Below are 15,881 nucleotides of genomic sequence, written 5' to 3'. Positions count from 1 at the left end.
GACACGTTTCCAATGTCTTTAAAATATGGGGCGCCTGGGTGGCGCAGTCGGTTAAGCGTCCGACTTCAGCCAGGTCACGATCTTGCGGTCCGTGAGTTCGAGCCCCGCGTCGGGCTCTGGGCTGATGGCTCGGAGCCTGGAGCCTGTTTCCGATTCTGTGTCTCCCTCTCTCTCTGCCCCTCCCCCATTCATGCTCTGTCTCTCTCTGTCCCAAAAATAAATAAAAAAACATTGAAAAAAAAATTTTTTAAAAAAATGTGATTAACGTTCACCGTGTTGAATGGCATCTTCCCGAGGACCTCTGTTGGAAGATGAACTCCGTGATTTGCAACCCACTTTGGACGCCGGGGTGTGACATGCAGGGTCACATGTGCCAGGATCGGCAAGAGCAATGGTCTTGTTCGCTTCCGATCTTAAAAAAAACAAAACAAGACGCTTACGTTTTGGAGGGGACTGTTGTCTGAGGGGTTATTGAAATTTTTATGCTGCAAAGGCATTCAGTTCTCAAAAATGATAGGGCTTCTTTTAAGCCCTTGACAGGAAGTCCCAGAGGAAATTGAAATAAGCAAGTAGTTGAGAGCACAAATTTCGTTACTGTATGAATCAGATAAACAAACAAAAAGCTGAGAGTCATTATAATGACTCCCAGGGATGTTTTCGGTCCAGTAACACCAGAATCTTCCTTCTAGTCCTTAGAAAGAAACTGGAAGTTAATCCGCGATGAAGGCCTTGCAGTGATGGACAAAGCCAAAGGCCTCTTCCTGCCTGAGGATGAAAACCTGAGGGAGAAAGGCGACTGGAGTCAGTTTACGCTGTGGCAGCAAGGTGAGCTCCTGACTTCTAGATGAAAAAATACGTTAGCTAAACCCATCATTGTTTCTTTAAACTACATGTTAACATTTACTGGTGTGTGTGTGTGTGTGTGTGTGTGTGTGTGTGTGTGTGTGTGTGTTCACATGTGTATTTGGATAAATATATAAATAGTATTTTGATTCATCTAGTCTTTCCCATTAAATGACATGTTACAGGGGCACCTGGGTGGTTTCGTATATTAAGCCTCTGACTTCGGTTCAGCTCATGATCTCATGGTTCATGAGTTCGAGCCCCCACATCAGGCTCTCTGCTGTCAGCACAGAGGCTACTTCAGATCCCCTGTCCCAGACCTTCTCTCTCTGCCCCACTGCTGCTCACTCTCTCTCTCCAACATCAATAAACATTTTTAAAAAATGATATGTTACAAAGACTAGCCCTGTTGTATAGGCTTAACTGAAAGTCTACCATGTGCTAATTACTATCTTAGAAAGGACCTACCCTGAGCCTCATTTGCCCTGTAGCACAGAGATGATGTCGTGTGCCAAGATGGAGTCACCATGGGTCGGAGATGATAACAGTCCAGAGTGACAGGTGTGACAGAGTGACAGGAGATAATGACTAGTGTCTGTGCTCCTCAAGAATAGGAAGTGGTTCACATTCCACCGAACATTCCTTGGGCTGAACCCGGGCTCAGGCACATACACGGGACTCCAATATGTGTGTGTTCAGTGAGTGAATATATCAATCTGTCCTGTAAATGAGGAGCATTGGATTTTATGTGTAAGGCTCTTTCCACTTCTCTTCTTGAGAAATCAAGTCAACCTGGGTTAACAGCCATCCAGAAACAGATCCGTGGTGAAGAGTCCGCTGCACCAAATAAATCGAGAGGACAGGCGGTGGGGCTTACATTGAAGGACAAGTAAGCACATTTTCCTCCCTTGTGCTCTCGGAATGGTTTGCACAGAAGAGAAGAGCTACTTCAGTAACATTTTCAAAGGCAGTCTCTCAGAAGAGAGATCACATGATTGTTAGAGACTGTCAGCTTTCTTGCCAACAAGGTTTTTTTTTTAAGGGAGTGACAGGGTCACTATGTGAACAACATGCTAAATCCGTCTGCTGGCAACTCACTAGAATGCATGAATTGTGTTGGCCTTAAGCATTCACCAGTTCATCTGATGCCTCGGTGGCATTAATACGCTTTTGCACCAGCGTCCTTATGCCCTCCTAGAACAGCACGCCTCCTGGCAGTAATTTCCAGAACCACAGTCTCTGCTATAAACAGGTGCTTTGATAAAGTTGAAATCGACGGGGCATTATAGGCAGATAGAAGTTAGCAAGCGGGGTGCCAGGCTCGTTCAGTCACTGGAGCATGCAACTCTTGGTCTCAGGATTGTGAGTTCAAGCCCCACGTTGGGTGTGGAGCCTACTTAAAAAATAATAAATAAATAAATAAATAAATAAATAAATAAATAAATAAATGTTTTAGGCAAGCAAGAAAAAAATAATGGTGACAAGATTTGGTTGAAGGCAATATTTTGACTTAAATTTTCGCATTAAAAAAATTTAATTGTGACAAAATGTATTCCTTAAGCTGTAATATGTGATATTTTTCACTTGTTTAATTCCAAAGAGTGACTGCATTTCTAGCTTGATTTCCATTTTGACTCCAAATAGTTGACCCGTGTGTGTATTGGGGGGGGGGGGGGGGGCCGGGGGGCGGGGCGGTGGATATCATAAGTATGTGTTTTCCAGTTAGTTGCAGTTAATTACACAGAAATTAATTTCTAATTGTATTTTTTTGTGTGTGCGTCCTAAGAGAATAGAAGTCACATGGTTCCTCTTTTAGGAAGTTTTGTTAAGGTTTTTTGTGGCCTTTCGTTTGGGGTTCCAGGATTCTGGGAGGAATCCAGGAGCCAGTTTCTGTGAACACATTCACAGTTTAAAGAATTTCGAAGACAACTAGTACCATAGCTTGCACAGACACAGGGTGGAATCCTTGAAGCCAGGTGCCCTCTCAGGCCCTGTGGCGCAGAAACTGGAGAGAGAATCCTGTGGTGGGGGGTGGGGGGGTGGTGGAGGGAGATATGAGGAAGAGAGGCAGCAGGGCGGTCTCAGCCACACTGAGAGCTCAGGTCCACACAAAGAGGCTGCTGAGTATCTGAATTAGTTGACTTAGTGGTCATCTAGTCTAGTCAGGAGAGGATGCTGCTAGCTGGTTGAAGGCCATAAAGCTATGGCTGGAAATTCCATTTTTCTCCAAATCGTACTGGGTCTTGTGGTGGGTCTCCAGGTAACATCATCAAGGCTGAAGAATATTTATTCCTTTTTAAAGAGACAACTGTTGGGGCGCCTGGGTGGCGCAGTCGGTTAAGCGTCCGATTTCAGCCAGGTCACGATCTCGCGGTCTGTGAGTTCGAGCCCCGCGTCGGGCTCTGGGCTGATGGCTCAGAGCCTGGAGCCTGTTTCCGATTCTGTGTCTCCCTCTCTCTCTGCCCCTCCCCCGTTCATGCTCTGTCTCTCTCTGTCCCAAAAATAAATAAATGTTGAAAGAAAAAAAAAAAAGAGACAACTGTTGGGGCGCCTGGGCAGCTCAGTCGGTTGAACGACCGACTTTGGCTCAGGTCATGATCTCGCGGTCTGTGGGTTCAAGCCCCGCATCGGGCCCTGTGCTGACAGTTCGGAACCTGGAGCCTGCTTCGGATTCTGTGTCTCCCTCCCTCTCTGCGCCTCCCTTGCTTGCTCTCTGTCTCTCTCTCTCAAATATAATAAACATCAAAAAAAAAATTTAAAGGGACAACTGTTTGGACTTGGAGGAAAAGAATCAACAAATGTAAATAATGGGGTTTTTTTTCCCTAAAAATGTGTTTTCAGATTGCTAAGTGAATGTCATGGAATGTTTCTTTTGCTCGTACTTATCAATCATCACCAGCAGTGAACAGTAAAATATGTAGTTGGCAAATACACAGTATGTGTGCACTTTTTCTTCCCGAGCCCATAGGAGACAGTGCTAACCAGTCTCAGTAGCCTTTCTGGATAAGCTCGAGCTGAACCTCAGAGTCCTTCTCAACACGGTGTTCTAGGGAGCCGCTGACAGTTGGTCAGATTCGTCGTGCAAGGCGAACCTGTTGTTTTCCCAGCAGAGCCTTGAAACTTAAGAAAGACAAAACCCAAGACCTTTAAACATCCCACCTCCGTGAATATTTCTTATAAAGTATTTTCACATGTAAATGAAATATCCAACTGATTCTTCCAAATCTGCATTGATAAAACTCCTTCTAGGGCCATCTTCTCCCAAGTCCATCGCTTCTTCAGAGTTAGTTTAAACTCGGTGAGAAATAATCAGACAGCAGTAAGGCCACACTGAATCCCGCCGCTGGACAGTCTTCTCCTCAGCGGAGGGAGCTGCTTTTCACAGCTGCTTTCTAACCCGTGATGTGACCGAGTTGTAAATTATGCTGAAAGCAGAGGTTTTGGAGACCAGCAACCCCAAACTGGAGGCCTGGCTGCACCATTCGTTAGTTGCGTGATGCAAACATGTTCCTGAATCTCTGAGCCTCAGATCCTCATCCGAAAAAGGACAATGAGAACCGTGCCTCAAGTATGGGGTTGTTACTAGAATCAGTGAGTGCTCTCGAAAGATCTGGTACACAATTATCCACTAAGTGAGAGTGGCACTACTTTTTTATTACCTAATAACCGTATGTTATATAATAATAACAGTAAGGGAGGGGCGGTCTTAGGTCATGATTACTTGGGTCATGGTTAAGAACATGGACTCTGGGTCCAGTTTGGCTGAACTCCTGCTGTGTCACCTCTCTGTGCCTCAGTTCCTCTTCTCTAAAACACAGCTCTGACGGCACCTCCCTCTCCAGGAGTTGTAGGCATCAGATGAGTCCTTTTAAGTATGTCAGGTGGTTCCTGGCCCACCGTGAGCACCATGGAACTGTGGTTGCATTCCTAAATTCTCACCATCACGTGTGAATACTTAAAGCTGCCGATGGAAATCCACGAATGCCAAGCATCTACTACATGGAGAATATAAAAATGCTTTATGATGACATGATATAGGAATCTGTTTGATCAAACTGGCATTTATCATTCAACTCCATTAATCACTAAAAATAACTATTACTTTACTCAAGGGGCAAAAAGATTACTTAGGAAAAGCTACTGTACATATAGACACTGTTTTCTAGAACATTGGGGTCCATTTGAAGAAAACACTTTTTTCTTAAGTTTATTTATTTATTTTTGAGAGAGAGAGAGCAGGGGTAGAGCAGAGAGAGGGAGATAGAATCCCAATCAGGCTCCACACTGTCAGCACAGAGCCCAATGTGGGGCTCGAACTCACAGAACTCTAAGATCATGACCTGAGCAAAATTCAAGAGTCAGATGTTTAACCAACTGAGCCACCCAGGCACCCCAAGGAGAATACCTTTAAGTTGCATTCCTTGTAACTCATTTTATTCTTGGTATATGATTATCCTGGGACACAACTAAAAATTAAATAAAGTTAAACTCAGCTTTTAGATGTAGCAGTCCCTTGTAGGACTCTTGAATAGGGAATTACAGTTTTTCTATCTGTAAAAAAAAAAAAAAAAAAAATCCATCATTTTTCTCCACGAGAGCAAATAATGCCGTGTACATTTCTGAGCACGTCTTTTCTAAAACACAGTTATTTTGTCAATGGTGAAGAAATTTATATAGTTCAGGATGCTTAAGACTATGTCCCAAAATCTGTGCTCCTGACACTGTCACTTATAGAAAAACATCATCTCTCAGAGACGCCTTCCCCTCTTCATTTACATCCTCTTCTTTATCAACGTATGAAGAATGATCTGTACAATGAAAATGACATTGAATTCCCATGAAAAATGTTCAGGTAACTCTTTGCTATAGTCCCAGGAATGCATTTTTAGGTTAGAAACATAAGCTGGTTTTTTCCTTAGGGAGTCTCCTGTGACTGCTGTAACAAATTACCACAAATTTAGTGGCTTTCAAATGACACAAATGTATTATCTTCACAGGTCTGGAGGTCTACAGTGGTCTCCCTGGGCTAAAATCAGAGTGTCCTCAGGGCCATATTCCCTCTGGAGGCTCCAGCTCCTGGAGTCTACCCACATTCCTTGACTTGAGGTTGCTGTCCATCCTCAAAGCCAGCAGTGGCCGGTCAAGTCTTTCTCCTTCTGTATCACTCAGACACTATTCTGCCTCCCTCTTTGATGGACTGAAGGACTCTGATGACATGACACCCATCCACTTTATCCAGGACAATCTCTTTATTTTCAGGTCGGCTGATTAGAAATCTCAATGTCTTCTGCAACTTTTATTCCCCTTGCCATGTAACATAACATATTCATAGGTTCCTGCTTGCAACATGGACACCCTTGGGAGGGGGACATTATTCTGCCTGTCACCGGGAGAAAAATAGGATTCGGCACTCACCTTGTCCATTAGACATCCTTAGTCAAGTCGTCCAACGCTGAGTGGAGATTTCTGGTCATTGGTCTGCTCGTCTGCTGGTGGAAGACACTTTATGCTTTGTCTTCTTGTGTTTGCTCAGCCTCCTCATTCCCAGTGAGGGTGACGATACAGATTGCCCATGGGCAAAACAGGATGAGCTAAAATTTTACTGTGATTTGTTTCTAACGATGGTTGTACCATTTCTTCTTCTAGGAAGAAAAAATGAAAATGCCTGTAAAGGAGCTCCTAAAACCTGTTCTCTACTCGATAAATTCCCCGAGACAACAGGATGCCGAAGAGGACAGGTAGTACCTAGCGTGTCTTGGTGACCCGAAGAACACAGTTATTAGGAATAAAGGAATGCTAATGTTTATAAAGCGACAGTTATTGCTTGGGGCCAAACAAAGGCCTCTTTTTTTCTTCTCTCTTTAACAAAACGCCATTCCGTGTGGTCGATGGCAGAGCTGAGGGTGGAAGATGTTCAGTGTTTATCGCTTCGTGGAAAATGAGAGTCCTTATCTTCAGTTCCTTCACAAAGAGACTAGATGAGAATATACATTCTCAGTCTTCCCAAGTAATTCCTTCTTGGAAGAAGTAATTACTTTCCCAAGTAATTTTCTGCGGTCACTTTAATGTAGCATTTCCGGTGTGTTACTTTTTCTGCGCAGATCAAGTATTCCGTCATGCACCCGGGAACCCACGTGTGGCCGCACACGGGCCCCACCAACTGCCGGCTCCGGATGCACCTGGGCTTGGTGATTCCCAAGGAAGGCTGCAAGATCCGATGTGCCAACGAGAGCAAGTATGTCTCCTGCCATCGTTTCCTCTCGTGTCACCTCTGAAGAGGGGTGTTCCTTACAACCAGTCTGTGTTCAGTTGGGTTATTTCTCTTCCTTTGTAACTAAAGTAGGCTGGAGTGGGTGATACTAATCCACACTCTAGTCTCTGTCCCTTCCTTGTGCTTTTCTGGAGTCTGGAGAGACTCCTCGGGTCTAGGGCCGCCCTCCCTAATCATTTCTCCCCACACCACTGTCATCTCAGTGAAGAGCCTTCTCGCTTCTCTTTCTAGATGGACAGACTTGCACTCAGGACCAACCATCTTGTGCTGAGCCCTATACAGATTACACATTGTGTTTATTGCTCTACAACTTGAATTATTCATCGATGCGGAGGGTCCCCCTTCCTGAAGAAAATGCCCAGTGATACTTACGTGTGTTGCTCTAGGGGAGGCAGCATGGGGCAACAGAAACAGGCTGTGTGTTTCAAATCCCAGGCTGCCTTTTTCAAACCCCAGCTCTGCCACCTAATCCTGTGTAACCTGGGCCCATTCCTTAATCCCTTCGAACCTCAGCCTCCTCACTTACGAAATTGGCAATGATGCTGTCTGCTCTGCAGGATTATTGTAGGATCAAATGAAATAATACATACAAGGCACTGAGCCCACGTCCTAACATGAGTGGGATGTGGTGAATGTTAGGCCCTTCTGCCCTTGCCTTTTGCCGTCCTAATCCTATTGCTCCGGCCACCGAGAATGCCCTTCTTTACACTCATCCAAAATAAGCCTATTGCTAAGATCCAATGTCGTTTCATACAAAGGAGCCTCTCTTCTGACTTCTGAGTGCGTATATAGTATAGATTCTCAGTAATCCTGTTCTGTATCTCCCATTGCTTTTTATCAGTTGGCGTATGTTAGCCTAATCTCTGTGAGCTAGAAGCTCCTGGAGGGCAGAAACCAGGTTGCTATCTTCTTAGTCATTTCTCAGGGTCCTCAGTAGAGGTCCGATGGGGCGGGGAGGTACCTCCTATTCGGGAGGTAGTTTGAGTTGTTCGTTTGGTTGTTGGCAGAGACCTGCCTGTCCTGCACGTGGCGTAGCGACACGGAGTGCTGTGGGAGGTTCAGATAGGGCTTTCCTCTGCCAGACGTGCTTCGTCAGGGACATACCACAGGCTCAAATGTCGGAGTCATAAGAGCAGTACAGATAACAATGCTACAGATGGGACAATGGGCACCTAGCTCATTTGCTGCTGGGGTTTTGAGAATCTTGACAGTGGTGACTCTTAAAGACAGAAAGCGTTTGGACATTGAAAGCTGGGGGAGGGGGAAGGCATTTCAGGCTGAAAGAATAGGATCTGTGAAGGCACAGAAGCCAAAAATGAGACAGGGCACATAGGGAGAATATGGAGTGATGTCAGCAACCACGAGTGTATACAACAGTATAGGTAAACTGATGCACATTAAAATTTTCGAGAGTTCATTTGGGCATACATCGATTCACATTGCATAGTGTCAAAGCAAAGGTGGGTAGGAGTGCCCCAGGGCAGGAGCTGGAGGGCAGGGTTTCCAGAGAGAAGATGCTGAAGCCAAGCAAAGGAAGCATTTGACTAGATACCGCGTAAGCAGTTGGCCGTGCTTCGGAAAACCCGGTTGGCTGTTTGTGATCAGTTGCTCTTCTGCTTCACTTTCTCAGATTCAGGTGCATTGACTCTGGCTTAGACTTCAGTTTGCTTACGTAGGCTGCCAAGGCGTGGAAGCCAATCTCGTCTAACGGCCTTCTTGGCTAAAAATTTTAACAGCACACATAGAATATGGTTGGAAAATGAAAGCAGAATAGAAGCCCAGTTATAGAAGGCTTTGATCAGTATTTGATAGTGGGATCAGACTCTTGTCAGGAAGTTACTCTGGAAGCCATGGCGGGGAGGATGCGGGAAGGCAGGAAGAACAGTTAGCACCCTGTCATGGTGGCCCACCCAAGAAGAGCTGGACTCAGGATGCTGGAAGCAAAGGGAGAGTAATGGGCAGGTACAGGAGATCTTATGCGCGTTGACTCAAGCGTGTGGTGTAAGGGAGGGAGAGTCCAAGATGCCTCGGCCTGTGTCCATTTGGGCCAGTAGGAGACTGTTGATGCTTTAGTGAATACTGAGAACTTGGGAGGTGTGAGGCAAGTTCAGGGAAATGGGTAATGAGTTCAGTGTTTATATATATTTTACTTAAGTTGCTACTGGAAGACAGTAATGGAAACATCCAGGAGTCAGCTGGATAGAGATGCCTGGAGCTCGGGAGAGAAGCCATGTCTGGACATAAAGGTTGGAGAGGCAGACTTAGCAGGTTCTGGAGGAAACTTGAGACTCCATGAACCCATCCACATTTAGAAGACCGAAGGAGGAAAGAGAACCACCAGGGAGGTGGGGCGGCCAAGGGCAGAGGTGGGAAGAACCAGGACGAGAATCAGAGACAGCTGGACAGGAAGAAGTTTCTCCCAAGATGAAATGGACCTTGTCAAGCCTTTGGGGACTCTGTGTACACAAGCTCTCCACCAAAGGGAAACAGGGTGAGGACGTAATGGGGGACCCAGGGAAATGGAGAGAATGCCGGGGAACGAGACCAAATAACCGTGGGCAGTGAAGACAGGGAAGAGCCCCAGGCCTGTTTCCTGAGTACTGCCTGTGGTTAGAAGTTTGTCATTTGTTATTCCTGTCTCTGGATCTACTTCCCTCCCTCCATCCTGCCTTCTGTTTATTTTTTAAATTTTCTTGTCTGTCCTGCTTATAGATACTCTGGGGGAAAAATCACTAAACAAAAGTCCACTTATGAACAGGTAGGGAGAAAGACACCTATGAACTGATCCTTGTCATCCAAGGCCTGAGGCAGCAAGAAGCCCACCTGGAAAGAGTGAGGCAGTGAGGAAGGGGAGCAGGTAGAGAGTGCCGGAAGCTTGAACAAGAAGCCCAGCAGGGCTCAAACTGCAGCAGCAGCACTGGGAGAGCCGCCTCAGCAGCACAACCACAGTGCATTCCCCACGCCAGGCTCCCAGCAAACGCCTGATGACCATGCTTGACAAAGAAAGGGACTGCCAGGCCCTCCCCTCAAGCTGAAAGCATGATTAGGTTAATGGTCTTCACCTACAGGAAGTAGCGTCCCTCCTGCACCGGCCTCGGTAAGCTTGAGTAAGAACGTTAACTTGGCCGCCCCTCCATTTCCACGGACTGTAAGTACCTGTTGAAAACAGTAATTTGCAGATGGTGTATTTTGCAGTGATTAGTAAAAAGTGCTTTCCTTGGGGCGCCTGGGTGGTTCAGTCAGTTTCGCGTCCGACTCTTGATTTCAGCTCAGGTCATGATCTCATGGTTTGTGACTTCAAGCTGCACATCGGGATCTGTGCTGTCAGCATGGAACCTGCTTGGGAATCTCGCTCTCTCGCTCTCTCGCTCTCAAAATAATAAATAAACTTAAAAAAAAAAAATTAAGAGTGCTCCCCACCCACCTACCTGTTGTTGGGTGAGGGAGGCGATTTTGCAGAGGATGAAGTGCTTCCTGTTCTCTCCTCCCTGAAGAGCCTACAGCATCGATGCCTTTCCACCTCCTCACGATGGCTGGCCAACAGCCTTGTCTGCGCCCCTTGTCTTCAGTTTTATGTTGTGTTACATTCTCATCCTCAGTAAGCCTTCACTCAAGAGCGGTTGGGTCAGGCCAAGTACTTCGTTACAAAACTCATGTTTTTCATAAGGGAAATGGCGCCATTTAAGTACTGTGTGATGCCTATAGGGAAAACAGCTGGGTATCTGGATGGGAGGCAGGCAGTTTCTAGACTCTGAAGACAGAAATACTGAAATATGAAACCTGGAAGTGTCATGCTGTTAGTGTAGAAATACTATTAGTGTGGAAAGAGAAACACATAGACCAAGAAATCAGGCTCCCTTGCGCTAGGCAACAGGAAGCAATTTTCAGAGCCTCTCGACTCCCAAAAGAGGAGGTTACTCGTACCAATTCGTGCATCGTAGTTCTCAGGTATGAATAATCACACTGCTGTTCCTCCAGCGCTGTGTGAGTCCTGCTAGCACGCGTCTTGTTTAAATATTCCGTCGCTGGAGACGAACAGCCGCACTCTTTTTATCTGACGATGAGCTCGCAGCTACGTGGCCTTTTATTGTTACAAATAAAAATGATCACTTAACATTAATAAGTGCCCTCTGACTGTAAAACTGATATGTGATGCACATTCCTTGTACGTAATTTGTAAAACACAGAGAAGCACAATAGAAAAAAGTCAATATTATGTTTGATCTTGATACCCAAAGATACTGTCCAGATGCTTCTCCATACCGCATGTGTGTGTCCATGAGGAGGAGGAGGAGGAACACAGTAATGATCGAGAGCGTGCTTGCTGTACAAAGTAGTTCTTAGCGTGCCACAGGCGCTACATTATTAATTAATCCTCACAACAATCCTAAGGGATTATTGAAATCTCTTTTGTAACTGGGGAGACTGAGGTGTAAAGATGCCAAGTAACTTCCACAAGGTCACTCAGCTCAGTAAACGCTGATGTTTGTGTCAGCTTCCCGAGGCTGCCATGACAAATTACCACAAACCGGATGACTTTAAACAACAGAAAATTCATTGTCTCGTAGCTCTGGAGTCCAGAAGTCCAAAGTCAGGTGTCAGGAGGGTTGGCTTCTTCTAAAGGCTCTGAGGGAGAGTCCGTGCCCTGCCTTTCTCCCGGCTTGTGGTAGCTTCTGGCATTCCTTGGTATCTCTCGGCTTGTAGACACATGGCTCCAATCTCTCCCTCTGCCAACACAACACCACCTTCCCCCTATATCTTCTCCCCTTCTCTTTATAAACACACTTACTATTGGATTTAGGGCCCAGCCTAATCCAGGAGGGTCTTATCTCAAGATCTTCCACTTCATTACAACCGTAAAGACTCTTTTTCCAAATAAGCTTACATTCACAGGTTCCAGGTGGACATACTTTTTGGGGGAGGCCACCATTCAACCCGCTACAATATCAGAACGAAGGTTTGGTCTCAAGCAGTCTGGTTTGAAAGTCTGTGTCGCCTCAACCCCACGGCATCTAACTGCACATTTCTGGGATTTTGGGATTTTGTTGGTGGTGGCTACAAAATTAAGATCATCTTGGACTTGAAAGGCAATCAGTGTGAATGCTGGTCTTCATGGCCAAGCAGCGAGCTGGAGAATCTCCATTTCCGGGCCATTTGTGTCATCCCTGACAAGCCCTGCTTTGGGGTCTGTCAAGTGAGCTCGTTTAGGATCGCCACCCAAAGCTGAATGAACTTGAGTCGGCGGATGAATGTGCCACTGGCAAGCAGAACTCATCGTTACTCTCGTGGAGCGGCCAAGTTGTTTGAGCTCCGGACGATCCCACACGGGAATTCTTTCCACGGAGTCTCCAGGACGTGCTGGAACCAGGCTGCGGGAAAGAAGAGTGACTGTGTGGCTCTCCTGGAGACTCAGGCTTGTTGCCTGCAACTTACCAGCCAAAAATATTGGACAGGACCACCAGATCGTCAGGAAAGTGTGCATGGGTGTCACGTCAGCGGCACGCTGAAGACATGAGTTGGCAAGAAGTCCTGTGATGCCTCTTCCTGCTGCTGTGGAAATAATGGCCCTCTACCACAGCATACCTCAAGTGTTTTTGTAGCATACTCTTTCCATTAATCTCTCAAGTTTTTAATTAGGAAGATTATGTGGAAAGCCTGCTAACATGTTAACAGTGAGAGAAAGACTTAATTTTTTAAAGTCACCATGAATTGTTCATAGACAGCATTTCTTTTTTCACAAAGTGTCCAGGAAGCTAAAGTCTGAGAATTTTCCTTTGGACATCATAGCTCTTCTCTTTCACAGAGTCTCTTTCACCGTCTTCCAGCCCAACTGTAACGTGACCTCACCCGTCCATAAGTCACCACCCGAGCCTGCGCACCTGGGATTGCAGGTCGAACATGGCATTTTACCTGGATGTGTTCCTTGAGTATTTGTTACTAAATAGTAGCATTTTGTCCCCTTTCTTCCCTTCCTTGAGCAACTTGGTGAATTAAAGACGTCCAGTGAAGTCTCTTACCCCCTGTTCTGGTTAGCATTCGTACACACAGATACGCAGCGGTCCCTGCACGGGGAATGGCGATTCCCACATGCGGTACGAGTCGTGCGCAAACATTTCGTTTGTTGAAGTGATGGTCGAGAAATGGGAAGGTTGGGATCCATTTTGCTATGGCAATATTAAATGATGTGGAGGTTCCTGGGCCAGTCTTCCAAGGCTTTTCTCTCCATCTTTAGACAACTTGCATAATCTCTCTAAGCCTTGATTTCCTCACCTGTGAGATGGGAGAAGAATAAAAGTGCATCTTTCTGTGGTTTTGAGTGTGAAAGCAGTCCACCTAGATGCAGTCCGGACTGTATTTACAGAGTGCTGTGTGGTAAAAGCACTCCGTGTGTTTGATCTTTTACTGTCCTCTTGTGGGATCGCTGTAGAAATGGGGACCTTTGTCTCTTACCTTCCAGGGAGTGAGACCAAGCACCCCTCTACCACTGGAGATGGTTCTTGTGACCTGGAGGAGGCGGGGCTTTAAGGAGTTAGGAAAGGGGAGCACGATAGGAGGCCAAGGGTGTGGAGGGATGGAACAGATACAGATGGGGACTGTGATCTGATAGGCGTGGGGCCAGGAGCGATCCCGGAGAAGGGAGGACCGGCAGGAGCACAGCTGAGAGCTCCACACCCCGCTCCCACATTTCCCCTTTTCCTCCCCGAGCCCCCACCCTGGAACTGGAGGTCTGTGGGGACAGGGCAGCGGCATCCCATCTGGGGTCTTATGAGTCTGCCTTCCTCTGCCTTTTCTCTTTCTTGGCCCCCTTTTGGCTTTCTCGGCTGCTGGTTGACCCAGGACCAAGAGGAGGAGGTCCAGAGCTTCCACAGAGACAGGGGAAGTCCCCGGGCCTGTGTGGAGGGGAGGGCGGCCCTGTGGCAGCCGGGCCGGGCTCTTCTGTGAGGGGCTGGGAGATGTGCTAGGGGTGCATATGCACACGATCTGTCGGGAAGAGAGCTTCTTTGTGAAGTCAGCCGTCTTTCATTGGAATTGATATGTTGACCTGAAACAAAGCAGCAAATACTATTTCTCCATTTCTCAGATGGAAGCTTAAGCGTGCCCTGTGAAATGTAGTGTGAAGACCGGAGTCCTAACCAGCAACTCGGCTCAGAGAATTAAGGGAATTTTCCTGTGGAAAGGAGCCTTAGAGGCCATCTTTCCATCTCTGTCGTTGTACCGATGGGGAAATGGAGGCCCCTTGGTGAAGTGCTTTATCACATGGCTAGTTAGCAGCAGTCAGAACGAGAACACAGGTGTCCTAGCCTCCAGAAAAATGCTTTGTCCTGATAGATAGATAGATAGATAGATAGATAGATAGATAGATACTACATACATACATACATAGAAAAAGAATGTGCATTTGTGCACGTGTGTATTTCTGTCTTCGTGTATTAGGTAGAGAGAGAGAGAAGAGTTTTACGTTACGATTCTAGTATGTGCCAGGATTTCTAATGCAGTCAGAATTGAGGGACTTCAGTAGGTCAGGATTAATAAGTACTGTGTTATGTAGCCTTATTGCTGAGCTCTTTGACCCTTTTTCTGTATTCCACTCAGCCTGTTAAATGGCTTCCAGGCCACCTCCCACAGCAGCGCAGGCACTAAGCATGTCCCCTAGTAGTACCGTGATCTCTAGCTGAAGGTCGGGGCTCTAATGAAGCAAGACTGGTGACTTTGCGCTTTTTCCACAGACCCGCAGTATCACTGCAGACATCTGAACTTGCTTCCATAGGATTCCTCCGCTGGAAAATTAGAACCCTGTCTCTTGCCTACCTCAACATTTTAGCAAGGATCACTGAGATGTGATCAATAAAGTGTTTAGGTGGCAGACTCTATAAGCACCTAGTATCATTGTTTAGCATGATTAGTGTTGACGATAATTCTGAGACACAGTGTGGTTGTTGGGTACAATACTGCCACCATTATACCAGTATCGTTAATTATAATTACAGTAATTTGAGAAACTGAAGAATTGTGTGACATTACTTTGTCTTTGACCAGGTATTCTTGTATCTTTTGCAAACCAGGGAGAGGCGTGCTTCTCTCGATGCTAAGGCATCCTCAAAGCCAGATGAGGTAGCCATCTGGGGAGAGGGTGCAGCCCCCCACTCTGGTCCTGCTCTCCTGAGCCCTGAGAGAAAGGCAGGGTGCGCCCTCAGGAAACTCAAGGGCAACCCTGGAAATCTTTTCTCCAGAGGGCACTTTTCAGGTCATACTTGGAGTATAACTTAATCATATTTGGTGAAGCTTTGCTCACAAAGCAAGCGGCCTGAAAACTGTTTTCTTCACCTTGCAGTGAGAGTCTTTGTTATTCAGAAGAGATCTGAAGACCTTTGACCGATTTAGAGCTGTCGCTTTTTCTGGAAAACCTCATCCTTTCCCAAGCAAGGCATTTATCTCAAGTTAACCTCAGTCCCTCAGCCTGCATGTGGCTTGGATGGGATTTTTTTGTTCTTCCCTTTCAGGTTAATGAGGGCTGCGCTTTTTGTCAGTTTAGCTCTCATGAGGGATTGAAAGATGCCAGTTTTGAAGTATTCACAAGGAATCTACATTAAATGATTGGGTATCTTGGCAGTTTTTCTGGAAAACTGTCTGAAAGAAAATGGAAGGGCAAAGAGAAGATAACGGGACACACTTCCCTGTGAGTTTTAGGGCCCTAAAGGAATCTAACTCTTTAGAATACCTCCCAGATTTTTGTTAAAAAAAAATTGTTTCATCAATGGTTTACACT

At 46.2% G+C, this 15,881-nt stretch overlaps 1 protein-coding gene across 4 annotated transcripts in view; it reads left to right on the top strand.

Annotated features, from left to right (window-relative positions):
- Positions 1-15,881, top strand: part of ASPH (aspartate beta-hydroxylase) — a 232,648-nt gene that overhangs the window by 203,081 nt on the left and 13,686 nt on the right. For all 4 annotated transcript variants that reach the window (XM_047841783.1, XM_047841784.1, XM_047841782.1 and 1 more), the window contains 3 exons: positions 690-825; positions 6,490-6,581; positions 6,945-7,078. In XM_047841783.1, the coding sequence (XP_047697739.1) occupies positions 690-825; positions 6,490-6,581; positions 6,945-7,078 (362 nt within the window). The remainder of the gene's footprint in view (positions 1-689; positions 826-6,489; positions 6,582-6,944; positions 7,079-15,881) is intronic.

The sequence above is a fragment of the Prionailurus viverrinus genome, chromosome F2 (genome assembly GCF_022837055.1).
Source record: "Prionailurus viverrinus isolate Anna chromosome F2, UM_Priviv_1.0, whole genome shotgun sequence".
Taxonomy (NCBI): domain Eukaryota; kingdom Metazoa; phylum Chordata; class Mammalia; order Carnivora; family Felidae; genus Prionailurus; species Prionailurus viverrinus.
The sequence above is the reverse complement of the archived record's forward strand: the minus strand, read 5'-3'. Positions and strand labels throughout refer to the sequence as shown.